This window comes from Topomyia yanbarensis, chromosome 3, assembly GCF_030247195.1.
Source record: "Topomyia yanbarensis strain Yona2022 chromosome 3, ASM3024719v1, whole genome shotgun sequence".
Taxonomy (NCBI): domain Eukaryota; kingdom Metazoa; phylum Arthropoda; class Insecta; order Diptera; family Culicidae; genus Topomyia; species Topomyia yanbarensis.
Window position 1 is genome coordinate 133,737,166 of NC_080672.1, and position 12,009 is coordinate 133,749,174.

Consider the following 12,009-nt stretch of genomic DNA (forward strand, 5'->3'; position numbering starts at 1 on the left):
GATCCCATGATTATCTATGCTGCCAAAAAGCTGCAGTGAGGTCATGCAAGGGTTGACACTATCCTTCATGGGGAGTAGTGTTCGGAGCCGGATCGGCCTAAATCTGGAATGCTTCAACCGAACCTAGTACCACCAACCAAATGATGACGAGTTTCGAACGTACCCGGAAATTTGCCAGGGTTTTGTTGGGACGGAGGCAGCCATGCTGTTAGACCACTCGCCATTTCAAGTCGGTGTCATCCTTCTTTACTCAGGGAGTAGAACAGTACGCCTGTCAGCCCAAAGTCCTATTCGTGATCCGTGTCCTGTCCGTTGACGTTCGCCATGGCCAGTATAATCAGGATGCCACTTGCGTCGATCCTGATGTGCCGGTTTGTTCTTCGGTTAAGCTAGAGTACTTTTATTGCTAAGATCTTAGATTATTGGAATCTTAGGATCTTAGCAGAAGCGGCACAGACTCACTTCGTTGGAGCGGGAGGGTTCGTTAAGCCTCTAGACTCCTAGACTCTGTGTGTGTGCGTGAATGTGTATGTGTGTGTGTCTGCGTGTGTCTCTCTGAGTGTGTGTACAATCCATTTACCACTCTCCGGCAGTGCTTTTATGGAAGAAATTCGTCTGCATCTATGTAATTATATACACTCAGGTTTTTTTTTACGCGGGGGATACGAGCCGCGTAAATGAAAACCGCGTAAATGAAAACCGCGTAAATTTCAAAATCCGCGTAAATGAAAACCGCGTAAATTTCAAAATCCGCGTAAATGAAAACCGCGTAAATTTCAAAATCCGCGTAAATGAAAACCGCGTAAATTTCAAAATCCGCGTAAATGAAAACCGCGTAAATTTCAAAATCCGCGTAAATGAAGACCACTTAAATTTAAGAATCCGCGATAAAGGGAACCTCATTGATGGGTACCGCGTAAATTCCAAAATCCGCGTAAATGAAAACCGCGTAAATTTCAAAAACCGCGTAAATGAAAACCGCGTAAATTTCAAAATCCGCGTAAAAAAAAACCGCGTAAAAAAATACCGCGCAAAAAAAACCGCGTAAAAAAAAACTTGAGTGTATTTGTTTTCATCGATAGATGTACACATGTTTAGCCCTGGAAATGAAAGGCGATAGCTCTACTGTACATCAAACGACCCATTTCAAGAATGCCTGTTCCTACACGTACATTCTGAGGCCGCCTTCATATGCAATAAGCCCCGCGCGAGTACATCGACGTATCAATTGGATATTTGCAATATATTCGCACTTCCACAATGAAAAATATTTCTGATTTATGGAGACAATCATTGAAAAATGACATGAAACGATCTTACCAGCTCTGAATAAGTAAATTCATGAGATTTCTGTGAAGAATTAGCCTCCATCCGTGAAACTGTTGCATCATCTACTCAGGCCCAGGCGGCGCTGTAGGCGCTAAGCGGAACGAACGGGCGTATTTTTTCGCGGCTTGCTTCACATACTTCAATGGCAAAGTTGTGACGATAAATTTCTATGCAAAATCACACTTTTTTCGCGATAATTCACCCTACTAACACGTAACTCAACAGGAATAACTATCTACTAAACGAATGACTTCATTTTCCTGTTGAATATACTGTATATCGTCTGCTACAAAAGCGTGAAAGTTATTGACATTTTCTATAAAGGAACAAAATATACTTTGGTATAAATACATATAAATAAAGCACGTACTGTCAGTATAACTTTTTTAAATTGATTATAGAGGTTTTAACCTTAGGGTCATTAGCCTCTTTCCGGATTAGAGAAATCTCTTTTAGAAAAATCTCTAACCCTATGTGCGGGTTTGCAGAGCCGTAGTAACCTAAGGGGCAAGAGGGGGCTTTGCCCCCTCACGCGTTTTGGGCCAAAAGAAATAAGGGAATAACCAAATAAAAAGCAAGAGATCTATTTGTATAGTTTATACTGTGTTAATTAGTATCGAACCGAAATTTCATCGCCGCAAATGACCGCGCTTCATGAAACACCGCGCCTAGACGATCTGTCATAATATCGCAAATTGTATAACGAAGGTCCGTATGGGAACACAAGTTGTTCAAATATTAGATACAGTCTTGTCGATATACGGCTACTCCAACTGGTGTGGATGGGCACCGTGCACAGCTATCTACTTCCACTCTGCAATCTTCTCCTTCGTAGTCTGCAAATTGCATTTAAGATTGTAGTTTGCTTGCGCTATAGTTGCGGTCCGCAGCACAAACTGTTTGATATACTCCATGTCCGCTGGTATTTTCCACAAAGTATTCTCGCAGCCGTAGCACCTGCGCTACACATATTGCCTGGATGTCGACTGTTTATTGTACTCCTTCATCCCGTGGTAATGTGAATCTTTCCAGCGTCGACTGAGGATGCCGCATTCCCACTGGTTCTAAACGCCATCTTAAATTTTCTCTCGAGATTTTCCAGAGCTGAACTGACCTGCTCTATTTGATGACGCCGAAACTGTAGGCTAACACGGGGACAGCAAACGTATTCATTGCTCTGACTTCATTCCCCGCGTTCAGGAAAGACTTCAAGATGCAGTTCACTTGGCTAAGAACGTTATTTCGGAACTTAAGCTGGATGTCGGTGTGGCGAATCCCGGAGAGCAAGAATGCGATATACTGATGTGACCCACCGTGAATCGTGTCCTGAATCATCTCACCTTCGTCGATCTTGCAGTCTCCAGTCTCGACCGATCGCTGAACAGATCGGCATTTCTCTAGGCTAAACGCCCTGCGGATGTCGCCACTAATTCTTTCGGCTAGTTTGATGACTACACCCAGTCGTTCTGTCGAGTCAGCATAGATCTTGATATCGTCCACGTAGAAAGTACGGAACGTCTCTTCCGGTGAGCTTTCTCTATACCTTATCTGATAGTCATGCGGTGATAGTCATTGAGGGATCCTACTGAGCGGTATAAAAGAATCGTCTTAGAAGACATTCTAGACCATAACACGTCTTTTCCACTTCTGAGCTGAGCAGTTTTGTTGTTACTGTCTTCATCACCTACCGCAGAAACCTTAGACTACAGGATCAACTTTATACATCTTTAATAGCTTGATGAGGAGCGAGTGCGGTATGGAGTTGTATGTCTTCTTGTAATCGATATAGGCCATACTAAGGTTCCGTTGGTTACACACTGCTTCTCCAACAATGACTGCATCGATTATGGCTTGATATTTTGTGTTTTTCTTATATCCCTTCTGTTCCTCTGTCAGGATGCTACTCTTCTCATAGTGGGCCCTTACGTATGTAGTGATGAAGGTGCTCATGATCTTGTGCAGACTTGTTAGACAGGTAATTGGTGTGTTCTTGGGGACGAGAATTGTGGCACCACGGGTGATGAAATCCGGCGATAAACGGGGTTCGCGTAACGCCCAATTTCTAAGATACTGCGAACCCTCGCGTACATCATTGGTTTTGACGGAGACAGCTGACATCTCGTCGATTTCTTCGCCTGCTCATTTCTCCTCGCACCTAATCCACTGTTGCCCTTCGCGATGTTGTACGGGGACCTCCCAAATACTGGTTCAAAAGTTATAACGCTGATATCCGGTAAACCTTCGCTGATATTGGGATTCTTGTGGCTGATTTGGTAATAGAAGTGTAACGCCTTAGTCATTTTGATAGGACACTCCGTTACTGTATTAGTGTGTCGTGTTTTTTCGTCAGCTGGGGAGCTCCCAGCATGCGAAGCTTAGTATGTACAATGATAGCGGCTGAGTTGTTCGAGATCCGACTCTCCAATCTCCGCTACCTTGGAGATATTTGCTTTTCTCGGTCATGTTGAGACGGGTCGCCTCTAGGTGTAAGTCGGTATCGTAAACATCTTACGGTTGCCACTGCAGCACAGAATACTTCCAGGTTCTGCACAAATTCCAGGTGAATTGGGAGCACATTACCATTCATGACCTGAAGTTCACAGGTCAACTTAAAAGAATACTGCAGCTTCGGGATCCTGGGGCGCGACATTGGATCCGTGTCGCGACATTGCGCAACCGCTTCATCCACATTAAAGACCAAATCACATAGTAGCTGCCCACCAACGGGTGGGTCTTCCTTGTTTTTATCTAGTAACGAGCGAGACGATGAAGGAAGAAAGTTTAGAGCAGCATGTAAAAGGTCATATGAGCAAGCTTAGAGTTTGCTGACGACGTAACCCTTTGTATTCTACCGCAGGAGTCAGAATCGTCTTGAGTACTTTTTCTTCCAGTCCCTTGTTTTAAATATACATTAAGATTAATAAAAAAATGCCCCCTCACGCAAAACAGGATTGCTACGGCTCTGCGGGTTTGGGAATCGAACCCTGGTGAGCTGCGTACAAGGCAAGCGATTTATCAATTACGCTATGTCCGTTCCCCCATCAGTATAACTTTTTATTATTCTAAATCGGATATTTATCAAAATCCCGCTACACGCCTGATAATAAATATGAGCAAATCGCGGTGGTTCTATTTGTGTGATCCAAAAACTCAAATATGGAAATTTGAAGCGTTTAATTTAAAATAGCATTCGGAAGCACCATCTGAAGGACAATTCGTGTACTAGAACAGGAAGTACTACCATGTAATTTTGGACTTTTTGGTCAGGTTTTTAGAGAAATCCGCCACTGTGCAACTCGGTAACAGCAACAGAGTTGGAATAGGTAGATTAAAATCCATAGTGAATATTTTTTTTGGCCTGTGTCCTGTCGCCTCGTGTGCAAGTAATAAACTGCCTGTCGACGGAACTTGACCGACATGGAAACGATTTGTTCCTGTTTGTTTTCTTTTCCATATAATTCATACATAGTTCGTGGGTTGCGGATGTTTAAGATTTAATTAAATATGAACTAAAATTCAAAAAAATATTCATTCTTCTATTTTTTACCGGATGTGCACAGCTACAAATTTGTTTACTTTTTAGATACGGTCACTAGTTCCTCGCTTTGCTATAAGGTATATACTTGAATAAATAAAAAAAAACTATTGAAAATTTATTTCAGTGGTCTCGTCTATACTTGGCTGCGTATTGGTCACGAAACTAAATATTTATTATATCAGGGTTGTTTGAACTGATGGAATTCCAGCAATATTTTTGACTGTCAATTGTACTTTTAGCCGTATCAGCATCGTCGTTGCTCAGGTGTTACAACATGTATCGAATTCGGTGTCAGCGCGGTAATCAAAATTCTCATGTCGTTGAACAACCTAGTTCAATTAAAATAGCCATCTCCGTGCGTAGCGACGGAGCGCATGCGCCGTTCCCAAACGCAGCCTTTGAATGGGACAAATATGCGAAAATAATGAGCTCCTTGTTTTCATCGTCGCTCCGCACGTTGGCATGAGCTGTTTGATATACCCCTGTTGACCGTATGTTGACTTGACTCACGTATATTAACCTGATACACGCACTGGCAACTTCGGAAGATGCCCGTCATCTGGCGGTGGCGTGCTTGAAAGAATTGCTGGTTTGAGGTTGAGACGTTCAAACTAATCATGTTTCTGTCGCCGCTGATTGGATGTCGGCTGTTTAGTAAACGCGAACTAATCTCGTCGAGTGACGAAATGATTGGCATAACAAATAGACCTAGATTATGTCGAATGCTTGCAAGGTCGCTTAGTTGGGATTGATTGCTACATAAATAAGCAATTTTCATGCGCGCAGAACTCCGACGCTAATTCGATAACTTGTTAATTTGTACTTGCAGATCCACCGACAGATGTCCACGGCCCAGCTGCAGGAGGTTTTTCACGTGGACCATCCCGACGCGGTGCCAAACTACGAGTTAGTCCAGTTGACACACCACACCAATCAACCGGCGTTGCACAAACGGCGTAAACGATCAATAGAGACAGATACCAGTCCAGGAGGAAGTGGTAATGGCCTTTTACAGCCGGGTGACCCGGGACACCACCACGTGAAGAAAGATTTGAGCAAAGTGAGGTTTAGTGAGAAAGTAAGTGAAAGCCTAGTTCCGGCGAAGAAACGAAAGGCGGCTCCGGCCGCCAGTAACAGCAGCATCGAGCAGGAACCGATCCTGCCGGAAATGCTACCACAGCAGCCAAACCGAGCGCCAGCTGCTGACGAAAGTGATAGTGATAGCAATAAGATTAGTGATGTTAGCATTCGTGACATCAAAAAGCATAAGGTGTCATTCAGTGCGTTCGGTGAAGACGTTAATCTGACGCTGGCGAAAACCGAAGGGTTATTCCAAGATGGCGCACATTCGTTGCGAATGTGGAATGTGAGGGTTGATCCCAACGCGACCCAGGGTCTCGTGTACGAGGAGATACATGAAGAGGTGAGTCCGATTCAAACATTTGCTTGTGATTCTGAAGAATGCATTGAAGAAGATGCTTGCAAAGGTACTCCATTCTAAAATTATTCGAATAACTTGTAAATGAAGAAATATTTGACCAAATTGAAAACCAAATAACAAAGCAAACAGCATGGCTTCTTAAGGGCAGCTTAAGAATGTTTTAGAATTTGTTGTCTTCCCTTTCTATTCATATAATAGACAATGACAATCATGTGGATTCACTTTATACCGACTTTAGTAAAGTTTTCGACTGTATTGACACTATTATTACTCTTCAAACTGCGGCATTGGAAATAGACTCTTTAATTGGATCGAATTATATTTAACGAAATGCGAACAAACAGTTTACTTTCAAAATATACTCTGTGGACCAATCTCTGGTGACCCCCAAGTTTCCCACTTCAGCCTTTTTCTTTTAATTTTATACGTAAATGGCATTTTATTTACACTCAAATGTCTGGAAGTGCTCATGTATGCCGACTACAAAAAACTCATCAAAATGAGAAATGCCAAAGAAGCTGATCTATTCTAGAAGCAAATCATTCTACGGCATACATGGTGTAGAAATGTATACTCTTGCTCGACATAACGAAATGTAACTCAATAACCTTTTAGCAGAAAAAACTCCAATCAGTCCCATAGACATATACTTAGGAGACCGACGTGTAGAAAAATGGAAAATTGTGCGAGATCTAGGCGCAATTTTTATGTATCAATCCAATTTTCATTTCATAATAAATCATATGCAAAAAGAAATATACGAAAACTTGCAATAGGACTAAATTTATTTTCCCCCATATGTGTTTTTGTAAGGGGTCCATGGCCAGTATCACTTTAGTTTTTTCTTCTGTTTTCTTATGACAATAGCAAGCGACGTACATAGGATTTTTTGCGAAATAGTGCACTTTTGAGTGAAAAAAACACCGAAACTATCATAAAAATCGACACAAAATTGTTAACTTAAAAAATATTAAACAATAAAAAAATAAAATCCTACGCACGACACTAGAGAAATCAATTTCGAATATATTGTGCTGGAAAAATAAATTTCGAATATACTCTCAAAACGATCAAAAATCAGATGTTCAAGTTACATTTCAAAAAAGCGAGTTCGAAAATATCGCGATTGAAGTTTTCAGTACACTCCGCTATACATAAGAGGCTTTGCGGCAGAATTGGAAATTTGATCATTTTTGTATTGTTTTCGTCTTCCATGTTTTGGGATATCATTTTTAACATTCTAAAGCATATTTTATACTAATAAAATTAATAAAAGTCGGTTTTTTTTTTCAAATTCTACAATGGAGTAACCCCTTAAATAGTATTTGTCTGAATCAATTAGTGGTTAAATAATGGAAATCCTTGAACAATTAACAACACTATAAACATTTTAGATTATGTCACAATTTCGCGACGCGGATCGATTTTCAAATTATAGTGTTACACGTAGCCTCAGTTTTATTTAATCAAGCATAGCATTTTTATTGCTAAAATCACGAATAAAGCAAAAGTTTTTTAAATCATTTTCTTATGCATATATCTTTATTAATCTTCAATAATTTTTGTTATTAAATGTATTTTGTTGAACGTGGATTGTTCTTAGGAACAAAATGGAAGTTGTTTTGTTATCGGTTTTTTGACATTTAATCTCGATACCTTTTTTCACTAATTGGCACATATAAACATTTTAATTAAATAATTATGGGTCATTCCAAGCGAAGTGATCAAAAAAAGGATACAAACTTGAAATCGACCTTCACGGATTTGAACCAAATTTGGAGGAAATGTTCAATTGAACCACCCCTCGGGTCATAGGAGCACCTCCCGTTTTGGCAAATTTGAGTATTCTGAGTTGAAACATGATTTTTGGTGAAGTAGACGTGAAATGATGAAAAACTACGTTTTTGGTTTGCTTCTAGCAGATCAGGGTCGATTTTTATGACCGTTTGAATATTTACTCAATTTTTGCCAATGAGAATGGATTTTTATATGAGAAAATGCGAGTTTTTCCCTTCAAAACGGTATATCTCAGGATGCGCCCATATTATATTGAGATGATAAGTGTTTTTATGTAAAAATGTCTGAGGAACACTATGGCATTAGAATTTTCAAAATTAAAATATATGTATTGAAAGAAAAATTAACATTTAATATTAAACTAAAAAAATCGCATAGTTGGCAACACTTCCGCCAAAAATAATATTTTTTCTAGACTCCTTGAACAATTTTCTTCAAAAGCCAGCTTACGGTTTGATTTTAGAGTAAATAGAACCGGAGATATGGTCAAAAGAAAATCAAGGGTTCTGTCAATTTGCCAAAACGGGGGGTGCTCCTATGCCCCGAGGGGTGGTTCAATTGACACAAAAAGCATCGAAGCACTTATAGAATTGAAAATCGGATGAAAAATGATCGCGCAGAAATATTTTTCGCGTTGAAGATCCTGAAAAATAGTTTTATTGTGATAAATCAAGATTTTGAGGGTATCTACATCTCGACAAACATATGATTACGGCCTAAAAGCCAACTGTCAAAATCCACTTTGAATGGAAATTCCGGACAAACCGTTACACGCCAATCACAGATGTAATCATATGTTTGTCGAGACATCAAATTGAGTTTTTTTTTGTTTTGTAGCACCGTGTAGGTCAGATAATTGATCATTGTATATCTTATTCTAAAAATATTTGTTGTTTGCTTTTCAGTAATATTCACTGAAACGATTCAACGTATTCAAAATTAAACAACATATGTAAATAAATGTTTGACATTCGATTAAATTGCGTCCGGCCTATTAGCTTTCGGTAAAATGGCTCATTGGGTCTTTAAACTAAACGATCCTTTCGTCTAAATAACATTCGATCGAACGACCTTCGGTTATATGGCCTATTCGGTTAATATTACAAGGGAATTCGATCAAATGGCTTCCGATAAATAGACCTGGAATTGATGAAAGTATTAGAAAATGTCTGAAAAAATTATGTTTTATTATTTATTATTTATTCATATACATATAAATTATTAAAATTGTATCTTGTTTGCCATCGCTGCAGGTAAAAGTTTCACCCTTTTCCTTAGCTTGAATATTGAAAAATTATATTTGAAAGTGGCATTGTTTGCATATTTTCGGCTAGCCGCAATGCATTTTACGCCTATTTTGATGAAAATGGTTAAAGTTATATGAAAAAGATTTATTAGAATTTGTACTGATTGAAATATCTTAAGGGGTTATATACAAAGTTGTGGCGAAAAAAAGCTAAGTTCGTGATTTTTTAAAAGTGTTTTATGTAAATTTTATTTAAAAAAGTGAAAGACAGTTCGCTAGTAGTACTATCGTAGTTCGAAAAAATAGATTGAATTAAAAAAATATTTAAGGTTGGTGAAGTTATGGCCTATCCCCCGAAACGTGTTTTTGGCAGAGGTTTGCGGTGAACACTCTCCAAGCCGAACCGCTCAACAGAAATCAAAAAAGTAAAAAGATGATTGAAGAAAAATGGATTGTGGTGTACTTGAACGGATCGGTTTCCCAATAAAAAAATTTCCGATAAAAAAACATGGTGACCAAAAAGTTGAGTTTTTTGGTGTTTAAAATTTTAAACATAAATTCATTGCGAACAATCAAAAATTATTGGATAAAAAAGGAACCGTTCAAGTACACGAGAATATTAATACAAACAATTCAAAAAAAATTTATGAAGATCGGATGAATAGTTTTTGAGATATAACGTTCACCGCAACGGTACTTTTCGAAAAACATAGTTCCGAGATAATCGCGTTTAAAGTTTTATGTTAACTTCACTCGTGGAAGAACCTGCGCGCTGCGAACGACTGTAGTTTGAAATCTGGTGCTCCGATGTGGATGAAATTTCGCACAGATATTTTCAAAAGCATGTACTTTCAGAATATTCAATAAAAATTTTCTCGCTTTTTTGAGTTCCAACTTTGTATATTTAGAAAGTAAAGAAAATATAAGACAAAAATAACCAAGCAGGCCCGTTCATGAGACCCGAAGATCATACAATGAATCGAAGCATTGTTGAAGAGAGTACCTCTTCTTTTCTTTAATTTTGATCAAAAAAATTCCCATTTTTAATGAATTAGAACGAGTACTGAGATACTTCAACCCGGCGGATGCCACAGGGCCTCTAGGCTGGTTTTGTCAGTAGAAAGATATTAGACTGATATCAACCTCCTAGTGGACTACAGCCACAAAGAATTAAAAACGAAGCAATTCTTTCAATAATCTAGCTTATCTTACACAAACATATTTTCAATGACCCTAGGTGACGCGGTGGCCCAGATCCAACTACCCGAGTTTCAGATTTTTGTAATCAAACTAGCAAAAAGTAAACTGCTGTAATGTAGGTTTATTTTTATTCCTCCGATCATTTGGGATCACAACGCAGCGACCACGTTCTCCTATGGTTTTTTCATTAGCTACCCCGGCAGCGGTCCTTAACGATTAGCTAGGGAGGATGACCAGGGTTTCTTTTGTTGGAACCTCCCTAGTACTAGGGCGACTAATCGCCGAGTCCATTGACTCTGTGAATGGAGAAGTACACATTTTCTTCGTTCTCCTTGACGATTAGCAATGGAGGAGAGCGAGGCTCATTTACAGTCAGAGAGAATCGGTAGCGTCTATGGACCCTTTATAGCTAGCCGAGGATGCGAGTGGCTCCTTGGTGGAAGACAAGAAAAATGCATTTCACGCGCTCCTGAGGTGTAGCTATGGCAACTGCTCGCGGGGGGATGGAATGCTCATTATCGGCTACACAAATAACCCAATAGGCAATATAAAATTGGTAATCGATCTGGTCAGTCAGCACACCGTTGTGAACGATAACGATCAACGATGTGTGCACAGACTTCCGAGGAATACTAGGAAGAATAGTATTTTTTCACCTCTCACATATGATCCACCATGGTTTGAGTGCCAGAAGATAGACGAGGAGGATGACGCCATAAAGGTACAAACTCGGTATTCTGACAAACAATGGAACTACCGTAATATCGCTATAATAAGGCGATGGAGCAGCTTTACTGCGATAAGTTCTACGAGACGGTGAATCGTACGCCCAAGGGCCAAAGGCGACATGTGCAGGCCACTAATGGGAACCTTCACAAGAACCAGTGTGGAGTGATCGATAGGTGGAAGCAGGGTAATGATGAACATTTTAATGGCGACTTAGTAGACGTTGAGAGTAGCGCAAAGATCAACCAGGGGACGTGAGCAGCTTACGACAGAATGTCAACACAGGATCTACATGAGATCCGGAAGGAGATCGGATGACAAAGATCAACTGTCATGTAAGCGGAAAAAAAATGTTCCCAAAACGTGAATAAAGTGCCAGGAAGTCTGGATCAATCACATTTTTACATTACGAAAACAGGACCATGAACAAAATTCATGTGTTATTAACTATGTTTCATTTTCAGTCAGTAACGCTTAAATATTGCTTTTATTTGTGAAGATATTTGTTTTTGTTTTGTGAACTTTAGTCAGGGTTTCTGCCATGCCATTACTCAGTCGGTTTTATGTACGTGAACTATTTTACAACTTTATGAACATTATTCATAAAATGGAAGCTTGAATAGTGATTTTATTCATAGCTTTTGGAAAACATTCACCATATCAAGAAACCCGGAATATTATTCATGAATCTTTTCAATCATCGTTAACTAGTTTGTGATTCCAAATATAATA

General features: G+C 39.4%; 1 protein-coding gene across 3 annotated transcripts in view; it reads left to right on the forward strand.

The window, feature by feature from the left end:
• Positions 1 to 12,009, forward strand: part of LOC131692460 (A disintegrin and metalloproteinase with thrombospondin motifs like) — a 571,945-nt gene that overhangs the window by 151,599 nt on the left and 408,337 nt on the right. For all 3 annotated transcript variants that reach the window (XM_058979518.1, XM_058979517.1, XM_058979519.1), the window contains exon 3: positions 5,697 to 6,290. In XM_058979518.1, the coding sequence (XP_058835501.1) occupies positions 5,697 to 6,290 (594 nt within the window). The remainder of the gene's footprint in view (positions 1 to 5,696; positions 6,291 to 12,009) is intronic.